This window comes from Schistosoma mansoni, chromosome 2 (assembly GCF_000237925.1).
Source record: "Schistosoma mansoni strain Puerto Rico chromosome 2, complete genome".
NCBI lineage: Eukaryota > Metazoa > Platyhelminthes > Trematoda > Strigeidida > Schistosomatidae > Schistosoma > Schistosoma mansoni.
The window spans coordinates 30600093-30618592 of NC_031496.1; the positions used below are offsets into that span (position 1 = coordinate 30600093).

The following is an 18500-nucleotide window of genomic DNA, read 5'->3' on the forward strand; positions in this document are numbered from 1 at the left end:
CCCCGACTAAAATCCTTTATGGCTAAGATATTTATGATTGATTGGCCACTGAATAGTGACCAATACCATGTTTATCCAATTACTAGCGCTGATCGAATCCCATAGGAAGCATCATTTTTCTGCAAGATTCCTGGTATAACTTACTGGCAAGTCCCAACCAACATGAGGTCTACATTCAAAGATTCCTGTTGACTTCAATCATGTAATATTAACAATACCCATAAATACACTCGTAATCCATGTTTCAGTTCTGGATAGTCAAGTAAACACAAGTTTTAATCAACTAACTTAATAATCTTTCCAAACTGATTTCTGCAGTCGATTACGTAATCATATTCCTCTTTCTTCCTTAGCAGTAAGATTGATTATTAATTCTTGAAATAATCTACTTCATTATTTGATTTGTGCTATTCCCGTTTCTTTTAAGCACCTATACACTTATTACGTAATATTAATTTGTTTTATAAAACTAACCAATATAAATGTAAGTTTTCATATCTATCTTTTGGTAAACAAAATTGACCATAGTCTATTGTTTATCTTTTTTATATAATTGAGATCGTAAGTCAATTGGAGCTAGGTCCTGAGTTCGAATCTTGCGAGGCTGCATCGTGGATGTGCATTGCTGAGGATTCCTACAATAGGACGAAACGGCCATCCAGTGCTTTCAAGTTTTCTATGGTGATCTGGGTTCAATTGATTCATGATCTCTACTATACAAAATTACTAAAATCTCCACAAAACTCCCCTTCTGATATTGTTTATTTGTTTGTTTACTTGTTTTGTTTCCTTTTCTTTTCTATGATTCATAGAATATTGAACATTTTAATTTAATGCATAATTTGAATAATAAGAATAATAACAACATGAATGAGCATCATTTGGCTTATAATTCTTATACAGGACGAAGATATTCAGACAATTATGAACATTCGAAATTTTTGTCTCATAATAATAGTAATCTCATTCCTTCTACAACTGGGAATCCGTTATATAATGTATCTGAGACTATTGGTAATCATTGTCATATCACTATTAGTAAACGTCAAGATAATACAACAATTACAAATTTACAATCAATAAATAATAATAGTAATTGTACAAAAATAACATCTACTACACCATTTTCATTATCATATCATGATCCAAATACTATGAATCAATTATTAACAAGATTGAATTCTATGGTATGTTTAATCTTTTCTTAATAATTGAATAAAGTGGGGTTTTATTTATTTATTTATTTAAACACATAAACATTGGTACAAGGAAGCACCAGATAAATATGCGCCACACAAATCTCATTTGATTTGTGTAAGGGCTGTGATATTGCCCAGGTGCCCAAACTGGAGAAAGTGGTTTTCTTAAGAGGCTACACCCCGAGCCTTTGATTTAAAGGTCTGATCCACAAGGCAGTGGAGCATCGTGAGGAGATGCAGTCCCATGGTAGCCGGTGACCAACGATTGATTCATACGCCATTTGTTCCTTCAGGATACTGGAGTCCATGTGCACCATTGGTTTGGAATGAGGGTTTTCCAACTCCCCTAAGTGAACTTTCCGTGTCCACCAACCCGGTTAAAGCGCCAGACATTTGCTTTTCATCCCCTCAATTTCGTAAAGAACAGTAATGCCACGAGAAGGCAGTGAGTAGGAATTCCCTTGGAGAGGCAATATACGCGTGTCCATGTGAGAGCATTTGGAGAGGGAGAGCGGACTCTCCCCACTCTCCGCCGTACTAGGGTATTTGGGGGCAAAGTTTTTTTATTTCACAATATTCACATTGAAACTGATGATATCTGAAAGAATGAACAGATTTTAATTCGTTCCGTAGACTTAAACTATTCTACCTTAGTAGACATAGACTTGAACACTAATCTGTTAAATATACACTTCTATTTCATACCACTGGTACACGGCCATAACACTTCAGCCGTATTGTTTTAACAGATGTATTAGAAAAGAATGAAGATGGGTCAGTTTTGAAGAAGGCTTTTTGTTGGGATTTGAAAGGGTAAAGTTTTCATCCTAGTTTGAGACTTATTAATTGTTCCCATTCGAACTTTCATGACAGACTAAACTCCAGGAATACCCAAATACCACTAAGTCGTTGTTAAATGTTCGACACTTTCCAATTTCATTACCGATAAAACGAAGCATGATCCTCATCCAGTGTTAACAGTAGATGACCACTAAGCTACCTATATAACTAATTCCAAAAAGCACGGATTTTCATAATAACTTCAGGAAGTCGCGATACATACCAACAAATAGCACTAAAGGAAGATTGTGAATTGAATGGATTTGAAATATTCGGATCACTGAACTCTCCAATTCTATGGTATCGTTCCTGTCGTTTATCTTAAAGGTCTTGAATTCAGTTTACCATGTGATTGAGTGGGTATGTATCTTTGTGGAGTTCCAAACTAAGATCAAATAGCTGTTTAGTTCTCCTTAATTTCATTTGTTCCTCAAGTCGATGTCAGTCTATGATAGAAACTTTCAGGTGGATTGTAGTTTAAAACAATAAAGCCACCGGATATTAGTATAAGGCGTTTGTGAGGATAGTTTCTCCCTGGTTTTAAGTGGTTGCCTAACTAAAGTCAGATCATGATGTAAAATATTAGAATCAACAATCTCAACAAACACATTGTATACTAACTTTTATGTGTTCGCTAGTGACTAATTTTAGTAGTTTTTCACAGTTCTATTACTAAACAACCCTAAGTGGATTCCAACCATGTTATGTTTAAGGCGGTTACCCAACGATGACATTAAAAGACGGTTGTACAATATCGTAAACCATTGAACTATGACCCAGTGATCCAAAATTCGACCGCCCATTACGAGATTAAAACTCCCTGGTTTCGATCCTCGGTAGTGTAATGGATGCACATTGTTGAAACACCTCTTCAGCACCTCTCAGTTTTCGTCGGTGGCCTAACTGAGATCAGTCTCCAATGTACACCTTATGATATTACCTAATTTCAACGACGATAGCTCTTTCTTCTTATCAAGGAGCCCGACTCAACAATTATTTTACTTTGTTGGATCAAATGCATCAACGATGTAATTGAATATATGTAGCCCAAAGTGTTCAAACTACCTTATAGTTCAGTTTGACAATTTTCGAGTGAAATTTAATAGAAGCAAACGATTAGTTTTTGCTCGCTCATTTGCTTGCTTTCAAAATTCTCTTTTTTTTCTGTCTATAAGCCTGCTACTCACTATTCTCGACCTGATCAATCCCGAAATATGATTCGTACACATTCATGCAGTCGTGGAAAATCTCGATATTATTCGCATGGATCAGCATCTGTGCCAGATCCAGCATCTCCTGTTCGTTCATGGTCATCTATATCTTCCGGAACTGAGCACAGTTTAACAAATCGAATTATTTGTAAATCCCGTAAACAATTGAATGATCAAACTGATTCCGGTTTTATTGAAACCAGATATTTAATGAAAACATTGAATACAAACAAGCCGTTGCCACAGGGTTCCAGTTCAACATACCTGTAAGATTTTCTTTCTGAAGTCAAGTCTTTTTAAGATCAGTAGTAGATGATTTATCCATGATTCACACTTGAGACATACCTACATTTTTCATCTATTTTAAGCTGTAGTGTGCATTAGTCATAAGTCAGTCTCAGCTGAAGTAATACTAAAAATCATACAGCACCGTACAGATATTCTATTATGGGATTCATCGACAGTGTCCCAACCACGACCTCATCAGGAATCAAACCCAAGGTTTCTTGAAGAACCCCATACCAGGATGTAACATCTCTCCTGTGCTTTCTGGCTTTTAGTCGTACCCCAACTCAGACTACGTTGTGCTGAATGTAACCAATGGGATCCAGACTTATTTAAAACGTAAGTGATCATTCAATTTAGATTACGTGGGGGATTCACGAAACAATAGATTCTACGTCCTACAATCAGGTTCATTGATGTCCTCAGCATATCATAAATAATCATTAAAATACCCTGAACTTATGTTTTATTGCTTCTCAATGCTTATTGTATTTCATTATCTTTATTCACTTATGTACTCATTATCGATATTTTTTCTCACAGCGAAAATAAGTCTGATCATTTTCTCAATTCATATGATTATAATCGTACAACAAATTTATCGCAATATAATGAAGATATAAAATTTAAAAAATCAAATGAAATCGATTCACGAACATATACACGTCGAAAACATTCTCGTTCTAATGATCAGGATGGTAAGTCCATAGGTTTTTGAATGTTACCACTTACTCTCTGCTCAATGTACCCTATTTAATCCGTGAAATTTCTCTAATTATCTTTAAACAAAGTTAAATGGTATGACTTCAGTTGATTGTTGTAAGATTTCAAAGATTCTGTGTTACTTTTTAGTAACAGTTCTTTATTCGATGATACGTTTTGGGACATCATGGAACTCTTTGTACACAATATCAAATTGTTATAACGATTTCTTCTGTATAAATTACATTACGAGCTGATCTTGGCTGGATAACCATGAAAAGAGTCAGTCAGCTGCAACGTAGAACCAGGCACATATATGTATCCGTCCAAGTTGCCATACCTCAGAGAAAGCACTGGAAAGTTGTTTTTTTATGGGACTATCGGGAATTGTGCGACCTCCTGACCTTCAGTTATTTAGGCGAGCGCTTAACCTTTAAATCATTGTCTAATTAAGGTTAGCTCATGATGTGAATTGTAGGACTCGATAATCTCGACAAACACTTTACTCAAATTCTCCAGTTATACATTTGAATTCTGAACGGTCTAAAGAACATAACAAATTATGTTTTTATAACAGAGATTATTTGTTACTTACGTTTATCTTTTACTCCTATTTCTTCCTTGGCTTGATACCTAAGCCAGATAAATGAAAGTGAGTTCTCCCAGTAAAAGTATTGTTTAGGAGAGCAGGTCGTTCACTATTTGATCTTGTATACCTACGAATAGTAAATAAGTATCTATCGCAAATTAAAGTCAATAAATAGCAAACGTTAGTCTTCTATGCCGGCATCATTTGATGCATGAAACTCCCAACAGTCGAGTCTTGCACATACAATGGCTTTTAGTTTCGATTTTTCCCACATACATATCACTCTGGGTGAGTTTGGACAAACTCAAACGCGCATAAATGGTTTTTATTCCTTCAATTTATTGGAATGGCTTCTGAGAAGTACGACACAGCCTCCAGAGGCCCTAAAGGAGCCAAAGAGTTTCCATCCAATCAGAGCCTGATGAAGCTTTCTGTAATTTCAACTTGACATGCTATGATTGGAGGGTAACATAACTTGCCTCCTTGCGGATTGCTTGAATCATAATAATTCTATAACTAACGCTAATATCCATAAATACCCGTGTTTTTCTGTACAGTTTTGATTCTTACCCAACAATCATTTCTTCCGTCTTCTGATTTTGTGACTGTGGGTTCTATACGTTCGAGTACCGTTAGTTGTATATCGTATTCTGCACTAATCGAGTAGAGGACTTAATAGAGTTCACCTGTCGGTAATAGAGTGTCCTAGACAGTCTTGAAGTTTTTTATCTATTTGTATCAATCAAGCGTGCGTGTTATGAGGAACTACCTTCTCGCGGTAGGGTTGTTGTTCACAAAATTAAGAGGACGAAAGGCGAATGTCCGGCGCTTTAACCTGGTTGGTGGATACGGAGGATCTACCTAGGGAAGTTCGAAAACCCTGGTTCCAAACCAATGACGCACATGGGCTCCAGGACTCTAAGGAAACAAATGGTGTATGAACCTATTGTTGGTCACCGGCTACCATGGGATTGCATCTTATGACGCTCCGTTGCCTTGTAGATTAGGTCTTTAGCTCAAAGGTTCGGGTTTTGGCCCCCTAAGAAAACCACCTGCTTTGGTTTGGGCATCCGGTCAGTATCCCATCCCCTACGCAAATCGAATGACGAAGTGTGGCGCATATATATTTGGTGCTTCCTTTTACTAATGTTTGTGTTTAAATGAATAAAAGATTAACTAGATCGCAAATTGTTTACAATGAATACTCCCATTCTGATAGAATTACTTTCTGAACCATATTTCAAACGTAATTAGTGATGATTGAAGAACATTTTGTTCATTATTATCCACCAATGAATTTATATGAATATTTAGGACCTACAAAACATGTTTCATTGTACAGTCAGTATAATAATATAAATTAAGACAACTAAAACAAGGATATTCTTCCAAATAGTATAAACAATTTCTTGGTTTAAGTAATTTCTCTACATCTAACAGTTCTTCTGGCTTCAATTATTATATGTTTGTTCTAGTTTACACCTTTATGTGTGGATGAATCTTATGAGAGATTTTACCATTGCTTAAAATAAAAGCTGAAATTCAACTCTGGAATGCAGGTACACTTAGCTGATGAGTCCCAAATGGGACGGAACAAGCGTCCTAAAATCCAATGGTAGCCACCATCCATCTCTGCTTATAAAAATTGAAATTTCTGAAAAAGATTCTATAAAATCTATACAGCATGAGTATATGAACTACAAATGATTACATATAAGTAGTATTTTAACAGATAAGAATATTCCCAGACATATATGTTTTATTTTTATTTTATTTAAACACATGAATATTGGTACAAGGAAGCACCAGATAAATATGCGCCACACAAATCTCATTTGATTTGTGTGAGGGCTGTGGTACTGCCCAAGTGCCCAAACTAAAGCAGGTGGTTTTCTTAAGAGGCCACACCCCGAGCCTTTGATTTAAAGGTCTGATCCACAAGGTAGTGGAGCATCGTGAGGAGATGCAGTCCCATGGTAGCCGGTGACCAACGATTGATTCATACGCCATTTGTTCCTTCAGGATACTGGAGTCCATGTGCACCATTGGTTTGGAATGAGGGTTTTCCAACTCCCCTAAGTGAACTTTCCGTGTCCACCAACCCGGTTAAAGCGCTGGACATTCGCTTTTCGTCCTCTCAATTTCTTAAACAACAGTAATGCTACGAGAAAGCAGTGAGTAGGACTTCCCTGACAGAGGCTATATATTCGCGTGTCCATATGAGGGCATTTGGAGAGGGAGAGCGGACTCTCCCCACTCTCGGCCGTACCAGGGCATTTGGGGGCAGACATATATGTACTTCTGTGTGTATATGTACATACGCACATGAAAAATGTTAAACAAATGGAAGTGATAACCATTGCTCTAAACTCCAAAAGTGTTTTAAAATATTGATTGATGTACATTTTTTACGTACATGGTTTGCAACCTGTCAATGTAATTTGTGTATTGGCTTTGATCACCTTTTTCTTCCTTTCAACTAAGCTTTATGATTCAAATTAATACGCAACACATAATTCAAATACATTTTAATCAGTGCTTATTAACAAATCACCAAAATATTTTACGGTTAACCTCAGTTTTATTCACTCAAACATTTGTGAAGAGGGAGGTATGTGCTTCACCTTCTCTGTACTTGTTATTTTAATGCCAAGGTTGTGCTCTGTAAACCAGAGTCCTCCGTTAGATATTCACATATCTCATCCATGGCATTTCTTGTGCTAGTAGGCTAGTGTTATTTAATATTTAGTTCAGTCTATCAATATTTTATTTACAAGCCTCCCTTCTTTTCCAATTTTTTCCCATGTACTGACAATGTAGATTGATGCGTATTTATCCTGAATAAAATATTGTCTTCCTATTTATCTTTCTCTTAAATCTTGTATGTTAAACATATTCTTCAAATCCGGCGACTGAGATGTACTTTTACGTACACTCACGAGGTGTATACATTAACAGGTAACAAACTAATCTTTTCATTATAAGCAGAGATGGTGGCTAGCAGTGGAATCCAGGACGCTTGTTTCGTCTTATTTAGGACTCGTCAGCTGGATGTACCTGCATCCCACAGATGATGTTCACTCTGGAACTCAGACACAAGCTATTAGCTCTCAGCACTCAGTAGTTAAGTGGACAAAGCGATGGCGTTTGAAGCAAGCGGTACTGTGTTCGAGTCCCAGAGTGAACATCGTCTCTGGGATGCAAGCACATCCAGCTGACCAAATAGGACAGAACCTGGATTCTGGATTCCACTGCTAGATACCATCCATCTTTGCTTATAATGCTGGTGACGTAAGGCAATATCGAGTCAGTCCGCACAGGATATATATACGCCAATCAATTGCAGTCCTAAACATCAATGGGAAGATTCAAACAACCGATACGAAACTAAATATTCTTTTCAAATTTTACTTTTCGAAAGTCATACTTTTAAATTCTTATCAAAGTTTTTATTTTTTTCGGTTCAAAAATGCTTTGGTTAATTGATTGAACCAAATGGATAAGTTTATATTGTCGGTTAGTGTATAGTGATTTTATATGTATTACTCTAACTGAATGAATCGACATCATACACAGGATTTTTTCATATTGTATATACTTACAAAGACACATACTAATCTCTATGTACTTTTGTAAATATGTACGAACTTATTGTGTTGAATAAGTTCCTTGCAGACAGACCTACAATTTGTTTTCTTTACTGATACAAATCTTTATACTACACCTAATAGTAACAGTAAAAGTTCGTTCATAAATAATGTATGACAGTACAAATAATCACTAAAAGCATTACAATGTACAACACCTGTCCTTTTTTTAAAGGTTAACAAACATGCTGCTACTTAAGATTGTCCAATATAAAATAAATCAAGTTAGTTTAGATCCAATAGTCTTTGGGTAAATGTGTTGGTATTCAAAGCAAAAAGTGCCGGGTTTAAGTCCAAATGTAAAAATTAACGTTGGTATCCAGACAAATCTAACTGACGAATCCCAGATAGGACGAAACTCGCATCCTATATTCCACAGCTAGTTATAATCCACTTATTTTCTAAAATCAATCGTAATACAACGGAAGGAGGATTTCACTAATGTTTATAAAGCTAATATGGATTCAGAGGTTTTATACTTGCTTACAATGGAACAACCAAGTAACCGATACTAAGGTTAGACATAAGCTTTTATTATAAATATTCGCCAAATCTTTTGAGGACGTTGTGAATCTTCATCGACTCAGTTGATTGGGAAATGTATTATGTACATCAAACGACCGCCTACTCTCAACGCTTAATACTGGCCGGAGTAAAAGTAATTTGGAAGAAAACTATAAATGACCAAATTAACAAACAACATCAGTCTATGAAATCCCTGACCTTTTGAATTAAGTCGTGTTGATTAATCTAAATTTCCTAGTTTGGGTGAAAAAAAAAATAAAAAAAACAGTGAATTTTTACGTTCGAAGTGTGGTTTTAACTGTTGTTAACACTTTAGCTAATCTAAACACAGTTTGGTTAAATGAGACGTTTTTTTAAGAGTTACACTCCCATGCGGTTGCGTTACATTTAAATGCAATAATTCTCTATCATCGTCTTTACCATTATTATTATTATCTATTGCGCCTGTTACTCCTCGTGGATTATGAATGGATGGCTAGCCAGCAACCTCCAAATAATTCTATTCTATGATATCCCCTCAACCTGATCAAAACCACCATTCATACTATTGATGTCTGCCTCCAATCCCCTGACCAATTTGTTCCACGGTTCGCCTTAACGATTCCGAGTTAGAACTTGATTCGTGATGGAGTTTGATAATTTCCATAATGTATGTTGTGACCCATCCACCTTCATCATTTTTCCCTAACTTCCTCTTCAGTTGTAAATCGCTTTGTTCCCTCAGTCAGTCAGCTACAACGAAAGACCAGGTACATATATGCATCGGTCCAAGTTGCCATACCTCATTAGCACAACAAGATGAATACCGAAATCATAGAAGTAGTTAATTCTATGGTATTAATATATAAAAGAAAGATTGTACATAAGGATATAGTACAGGAAGAAAGTTAGAAAGCAATTTTAATCTCATAGTTCAAAGGAGGACAGATAGTGCATACACCTACGCGATTCTGATCGATTCTGAGCCATGGTACCCAGAGTCTCCAACCATTGGTTACGATAGTCACGCGAACCACAACCAAGTAGTCTGCATCTACCAACATGGCTCAGACTAGAAGTTAGTGACTTCAAGCACTGATGCTACGTTTTGGTTTGACAGTCCCTAACTTTCTTCCAACTATCCCCTATACTAGTCAGCATTGAGCGTCGTGGTAATCGGTGTTCAGGCATACGTAACACGTGCCCCAATCATCTCAGTCGATAAAGATCCACAATCTCATCAACTGATTTATCATCATTCTCTAATACCCTGTGTCTGACCTCACTATTATTTACCCGGTGATCCCAGAAGATGTAAGCAATGTTTCTAAGATATCTGTGGTAAAATACTAGTAGATTACATGTATCTTCTATTTTTAATGACCATGTTTTGCAGCTGTGAAGTAAAACAGAACGAACTGCTGCACAGTATACTTGTCCCTGTTCCCTGACACACTACGTTGCTGTTGACTGAATACAATCAATAGATAAGCAGTATCTCACATAGATAACCATTTACTAATACGTATACCTCTCTGATGATGACGGTCGTAGTGGTTCTCGAAGTTCCCACTCCATACAATACCACCACCTCAACTTTGTATTCAAACTGTGACTTTGTTGTTCATTGAAAGACAGTTGTTGCAGATGTTCTTCATTTGTAGGAATACATCCCTTGTTTTGTCAATCCATGTATTCACATCTGCATCAGATTCACCTCGTTTATCAATAATGCTTCCCACACACGTGAAAGTGTCCACCTGTTTCACAGTTTCTCCATCAAGTGTGATTTAATTGAATGGTGCTGACTGTGTTATATATTAGGGTCGTGCATTTTGGAATTATCCCGCTTGTTTTATTTTTAGCCATTAATATAGTCCTTTTATTAGAATTTATATTACATTGATATTGAAAACCAGAAAACACTATATAGCTATGTAGAACTCCTTGGGAGTACTTTCTCATGACTCCACTGGTGATTTAGTTAATGACCTTCAGTCTTTGTGACAAGTCGTTTAACGGTGTCGAGTGTGAGGTAATCAGATACTCGTGGCATTGGGAAATGAATACATAACATCAAGAACTGATTTAACTCAGATATGTAAACTATTGAAGGCCAAATCAGTGGTCTAAAGATCCAGAACTCGCTACTAGATCTAAGAGTTATGGTTTGAACTTTGGGTAGTAGTGGCAGGAAGGCGATGTGAACTGCTGAGGAGTCCTTTGCTAAGACTAAACATCTGTCCAGTGCATTCTGGCTTTCAATAGTTGTGTAACTAGGATCAGTCCGTAATCCAAACTGTGAAATTTAATAACCTTCCCAAATCCTTTATTTTTCTACTATCTTTATTTTAACTTTTTAGATCCGCAGAAATATTTGACTACGTTAGATGCTGAATCTTATCAAACTTGGGTAGCTCGAATGTCCGAACTTGCTCAAGGTCTTAATAGTCTGGCTAAAGAACCGGTAAGTATTATACATAATGATATATCCTTGGAGTAATTTCATTAGGCTTAATGGGTGCTCCAGGATTGTTGCAACTCGCGACGTCTGTCTCAGTTGCACTCTTCTTAAATGCCTATCTAATCAGCAACACGAGTAAATAAACTGAGAAGTGCTTAGGAAGCAGTATTTGGCAAGTGGAGTAATTAAGTACAAAAATCATTGGAATATATATATATATATATATACTCATCTTTCTGACCAAAGAGATGATCTTTAGCCTATTTACTGACTTCCTGCAATAGCATCCCTCGTTTATAATTTCTCTCCTGCCGTTTGATCTTGAGGTGAGATGTAGGCTTAGAGATGCAATATTTCTCTATTCAGCCGATTTCTCAGAGATCCTATTCGAAGTCGTCGATTCATTAAGTAAACTCATCGTCCTGAGTATCTCTTCCTTCAGGATTGAAGCCTTTACACCAATAGATTACTGAATGTTTTTTATATCCACTTCTATTATTGATCAGTACAAAATAACACGAAACCTACATCAATGAATTTCTGTCAATCGTTTTCAACCATTATAACACCAGAATAAACTCGTTACGTACTAATGTCTTTTTCAACTAGTTACACACATCATCTGGATTGATCAGTAACGCTGATACTCAAAAATCGCTAGTCATTGGTTCAAAAATCAATCCATTTATTCACTACTCTATTGAATTGAGATATCAACTAGTTGTTTAACAACTATCACCTTTATTCATGAAGATATGGATCATCCAGTTTGTTGATATTTTATTTTGTTAAAATGCAAGCTAATCAATTTCAGTCTGAAAAAAAAATCAAAAAACTGGATGATTCAAATCATTACGAGTAACTAATCTTCCAATCTCTATACAACACTTAACTGATGTTGTGGTTTTCTGTTGAGGTTTTAAGTAATTTTTATATATAGTTGAAATCATGAGTCAATTGAAGCTAGACCACCGTAGAAAATCTGGAAGCAGTGGATGCGCACTGCTGAGGAGTCCCGCAATAGGACGAAATGGCCGTCCAGTGCTTCCACGTTTTTGTACGGTGGTCTAGCTTCAATTGACTCATGATTTCAACTATATTTAACTGATATGTCTAGAAAAAAAATACTTTTCAATATAAAATACAATCATATATTCATTTATGTTCTCTTGTCAATCATAGCTATTTCAATCCGATGGAAGTTGTAGTGAAGAGAATAAAAATGAATTTCAACCGATAAATAGATTGTATCCAGATGTTAAAACAATTAATTTACCATTAATAAATGATAATTTACAAACTATGCCTACATTACCAGATAGTACTACAGATCCAGGTCTATCTGAAATTGTTGAATGTTCCGCTTTCACTACACCATTACCTCATCGTACATTGGAAACAATGTTATCAGTTGCTCCGGAAAATTTATCAAATTATCAAAAATTTCCTCTTAATAATACTAAGAAACTAAATCTTCCTACTGTACAAAATGGTAGAGATGAAAAATTTACTGATTTTATTCTATCACCTCAATCATTCCAATTAAGTTCAAATTTTGATCCAGATAGTTCTGATCCAAATGAATCTGCTGTGAGTGATGCATTTTGAAAATTTTTACCCTTAAATAAGTTTATTTATTTGGTTTTATGAGGAGAATATAATTTGCTGATGACCCTGACTGATTGGAAAATGACCTTCGGAAAATTATGCAATTATTAACCAATCAAAATGCAGGCACCATAAATGATCGACTTGTTATTTAAAAAAAGCCAAAATAACAGTTAGTGTCAGGAGCCTAGGTTTAAGATTATCGTGAAAAATTTAAAAATCCATGTTAAGATATCATAGACATTTTAATTCTACTTGTTTACTGTCATTGTTTTCCTGCATACGACTAATCCCTTTCTTGATACCATTTTATGAATCGCTCAAGTTTTCCCTCATTGTTAGTGTCTTTCTAATGTTTATCAGATTTTAGGATCTTAGTAACTAGATACTGGTAAGCTTTCCATAGCTCATACATAACGTACAAGTTTTCCATTATCATATTTTGAATTTGACGCAAAAATCTATGATCCGCTAATTTAAATCTGATTGGTTTTTCAGCGAAGTATATTTTCACTGTTTTCATTGACCTAAAAAATAATGTGTTACCTCGATGTTCTTAGTTTATATTAACTCCGCCTGGAGCAGACTGGTCTCAGATAAGACTGATCACTCTCACCCTCTATTTGCCTTCTAGTGGTTGACTGGATTATGAGGACGTACACATCTCAGGTGGAGCACGGAATACAATCGACAGCTTGCATGCGGATAAACCATTCGGATTCCTCATATGACTTCTTTCTACCATCCCACAAACAACAACAAATGTAGGTGGACACAGACAATGTAGAAATACACTCAATAACACTACGTTTCAACATACACAAGACAAAATGTACGATCCTAATATATAACACAGTAAGCACCATTCAATTAAATCACACTTGATGGAGAAACTGTGAAACAGGTGGACACTTTCACGTGTGTGGGAAGCATTATTGATAAACGAGGTGAATCTGATGCAGATGTGAATACATGGATTGACAAAACAAGGGATGTATTCCTACAAATGAAGAACATCTGCAACAACTGTCTTTCAATGAACAACAAAGTCACAGTTTGAATACAAAGTTGAGGTGGTGGTATTGTATGGAGTGGGAACTTCGAGAACCACTACGACCGTCATCATCAGAGAGGTATACGTATTAGTAAATGGTTATCTATGTGAGATACTGCTTATCTATTGATTGTATTCAGTCAACAGCAACGTAGTGTATCAGGGAACAAAGCAGGTTTCAAGTGAAAAGGAGATTAGGGAAAGATGATGTAGATGGATGGGTCACAACACGCATTGTGAAAATTATCAAACTGCATCACGAATCAAGTTCTAACTGGGAATCCTCAAGGCAGACCGTGGAACAGATTTGTCAGGGGATTGGAGGCAGACATCAAAAGTATGAATGGTGGTTTTGATGAGATTGAGACGTGATCTCAGAATAGAGTTGATTGGAGATTGCTGATTGGCAGCCTATACTCCATCAGGTGTAACAGGCGAATTTACTTATTTTTGGTATCTATTGTTTGGTAGAATGAAGTTTATCAATTTATCTCAAACTTTTGTAATTTCCATCAAGTTCTGTTAGACTAAACGTAAACGACTTAGATATTTACTAAACTTTTGATCAACTTGTAGTTTCCTCTTGTCTCCTTCATGTCATCATTCTTCCAGTTTCATGTTTGTGTAATATATGATTATCAGAGTTTATGTTACATACATGCACTATGCCAACATATCAAATTTCTGGCTTAAACCAAAGTAAACGAGACTAAAATAATGAAGACGAGTTCATTAGTAGAAGCTGTGGTGATGATGATCCCAGTAGAATTGAAAATACATTCAAGTCAGTCGTTTGTAGATCAGTTACAAAGATTAGAATCTATGAACTAAGTAGTTGGCACTAAAACACTAATCATAGTAAAAATATATTATAAGTCTGTGAGCAGAGTTTACTTCTCATCATAATCGTTATTGGTTTCCTTGTAAACTTATACTATACTAGTGACTTTGAATGAATCAGACAGAATGAAAATAACACGTTGTTGATGATTTTCATGAAATCGGGAACTCTTCGAAATATAACTTGTATTTCATTGCAAACTAAGTGAAATTGGCAACATTTAGTCCGTAAAATGCTTGGAACTAATAAACAAGTGGTTAAGCGCTCGCGCGCGAGACTGAAAGGTCCTGGGTCCGAATCTCGCGAGGTGAGATCGTGGTTGCGCACTGCTGAGGAGTCCCATAGTAGGACGAAACGGCCGTCCAGTGCTTCCAAGTTTTACATGGTGATCTAGCTTCAAATGACTCATGATCTCAACTATATAAAAAAATGTTTGTTATGCAATCAAAAAGTGAATATTGACGATATTTAAGAACCTTCTTTGAATGCAAATTATGTGTTCAGGTACTTGGTTTTATTCAGTGCTTAATTGATGTTTGTGTAGCTAGATGGTATTCTAACTTTTGATAATAAATCTCAGCTTTATGTTTATTAAATTTGTCAATAAATTGGTGTCATCGTATCATTGTATTACAATTGATGTCATTTCGCAATGAAAACCTTAATCCTAATTCGTAATCCCAACTCATAACTCCAGCTTAACATCGAATACTTAACCCCGACCTTTTGCATTATAGCTAATATCAGTTAGTGACCGAAAAATCCCCTAGAAGATTGCAAATCTAATTCACAACACTAACCCAACTGTTAATATGTAGCTTCAATGTTGTCCCTTCACTATAAAGAATAATTCAACATATATATAGGTTAATTAAAACGATTATTCTAGTGTAATTTTATGGGGTGGGGGGTATGGTTAATTAATTTAGAACTAAACACGGTCTCTTGATTGGCTGATAAGTCGATCATAATCATCCTAATGGTATACTGATACCGATTTCCTCATAAGATAGATGTATTTGGCGATTACATATCCTTCTAAATAATAATCTAGATCTTTTCTATATATAAATTTACTTGAATTATTTTTCTTTCCAATATAGATTTACTATTCACTCATGGTCGATACAATTCGGTATCTGTCTATAAAACTACGTCAATTCTCCGATAAATTAGCCTATCGATTAAGGTAATATTAATTAATTCATAAAAATAATTCAGATTATATATGTATAAATAAGTAAATATATTGGTTGATTGATTGATTGTTTATTTTCAGAGTCGAAAGCATGAGTCAATTGAAGCTAGATCACCATGGAAAACCTGGAAGCACTGGACGGCCGTTTCGTCCTATTATGGGACTCCTCAGTGGCAGTGCGCGTCCACGACCTCGACTCGCGAGATTCGAACCCAGGACCTGAGGAATCCCATAATAGGATGAAACGGCCTTCCAGTGCTTCCAGGTTTTCCCTGGTGGTCTAGCTTCAACTGACTCATTATTTCAACTATGAAAATACTAAATCTCCACAAAAAACGCCTTCTGATTGTTTATTTGCTTGTTTATCATCTAAAAATATTGATCAGTATATTTCTTTTTTGAATAGTGATTTAGTTATTACTTACATAGTCTCCTAGCATTCAATCGTCCGAATAAGACAAAAGGAATAGGTGTACGGAAGAATCTATAATATGATCTATTTTGTCAAATTATAACGCCTTAAAAATTTTTCTATGGGTTTGTAAGCAAAGCAAGTGGAATCTAATTCATGTATATACAATAGAAAATCATTTATCAAGTATAGATTTATTGGCGCTCAGCTTTTAGTCATGAGTTGTATCTGGGGTTTAGACATATTACTCTATTGCTTACTTTAACCGTAATAGGTAAATCAAATTTCGGATCTGCTAGCTATTGATTAAAAGTTGAATTCTTGAATTAATAAGCTGACAATCAAACTAGCATCTCTTTAATATGTACTAATAACTTATATTAAGATGCTCACTGAAGCTCTCTTATATTTGCATTTGACTCATTATTATGTTGTAATGCATGCAACACAATGTTCTCGACCCGCTGGCATATGATATTGTGGATATTTACTTCTGAAGAGTCTTGTACTGTCTAATGCTTCCTGGTTCTCAGTGGTTATCTAGTTAAAATCAGTCCCAAATGCCCTGGTACGGCCGAGAGTGGGGAGAGTCCGCTCTCCCTCTCCAAATGCTCTCACATGGCCACGTGCATACAACCACTGCCAAGGAAGTCCTACTCACTGCCTTCTCGCACCACGGGTGTTGTTTACGAAATTGAGAGGGCGAAAGCGAATGTCCGGCGCTTTAACCGGGTTGGTGGACACGGCGAGTCCACCTAAAGGAGTTGGAAAACCCTCATTCCAAACCAATGATTCACATGGACTCCAGTATCCTGAGGGAACAAATGGCGTATGAATCAATCGTTGGTCACCAGCTACCATGAGACTGCATCTCCTTACGATGCTCGACTGCCTTGTGGATCAGACCTTTAGGTCAAAGGCTCCGGATGTGGCCTCCTAAGAAAACCACCTGCTTGAGTTTGGGCACCTGGACAGTATCACAGCCCTCACACAAATCGAATGAGATTTGTGCGACGCATATATATCTGGTGCTTCCTTGTACCAATATTTATGTGTTTAAATAATTATAAAATAAATTCAGTTCTCTTGACCTTCATTATTTTAATGACTTACAATTCCATTTAAGAGAATATATATTCTAGTTTCACTCTGGCTTCTTCAATCGGTACGGTGAGATAAATTCTTTTTCACACACACTCATAACATATTTATATGACTTTCAAGTATATATATTGGCAAATAAAACTTATGTGACAGATAATTTACTGAATTCATCTTATAAATAAGACTAATAAGGTGGAACAACGTGAGGACTCAACACAAATGTCTATCGATTCACATATGATTTCAGCATATCAGTTGGAAGAGTGAAAATAATCATATCCAATAATTATGAAGGATAGGGGAAATAACCATGGAAAATGGGATAAAATAGCTTGTGGGAAGGTATAAAATAATAGTACTAATAGTAATGGTGTGTTGTTCAATAACTAGAATACAATCTACTATAAATAACTGTATCTGTTTCACTATGCTTAAGTTAGAAAGCGTTGAACGTTTCCAAACAATAATTAAAAAATCTATTACTGAGTTAAAGCAGTTACTATTTACAATGGATTCAATCGCTCAATGGTGACCAATGCTATGTAAGTTAAGTTCTACTAAGTGCTAATAGAGTTCTATCGATCAGAGTGCAATGTGCCCACTGGTCCACCTGACTTGATATTGTGTACACCACATTGAAATGTAAGATGGTGATAATCCTACAGGGTATCAATCATGACCCGGATAGCTCAGTGGTAATGTCCCCGACTGTAAAACCGAGAGCATCTGTCCACTCACGATTATATGTAGGGCTTGCTGATAAATGCCAACTAACACGAAACCTATGTCCAAAGTTTCCTGTCGGTTACCTCCAACCACCCACCCTCACTTTTAGTTATTAT

The 18500-nt window shown here is 36.0% G+C and overlaps 1 protein-coding gene across 1 annotated transcript in view; it reads left to right on the forward strand.

Moving 5' to 3' along the window:
* Positions 1 to 17925, forward strand: part of Smp_147760 (hypothetical protein) — a gene marked incomplete at its 3' end in the record, with an annotated part of 79670 nt that extends 61745 nt beyond the window's left edge. Inside the window, exons 12-17 of the mRNA XM_018796355.1 lie at positions 813 to 1187; positions 3215 to 3516; positions 4079 to 4233; positions 11341 to 11444; positions 12624 to 13031; positions 17842 to 17925. Of these exons, the coding sequence (XP_018650576.1) occupies positions 813 to 1187; positions 3215 to 3516; positions 4079 to 4233; positions 11341 to 11444; positions 12624 to 13031; positions 17842 to 17925 (1428 nt within the window). The remainder of the gene's footprint in view (positions 1 to 812; positions 1188 to 3214; positions 3517 to 4078; positions 4234 to 11340; positions 11445 to 12623; positions 13032 to 17841) is intronic.
* Positions 17926 to 18500: the final 575 nt, after the last annotated feature.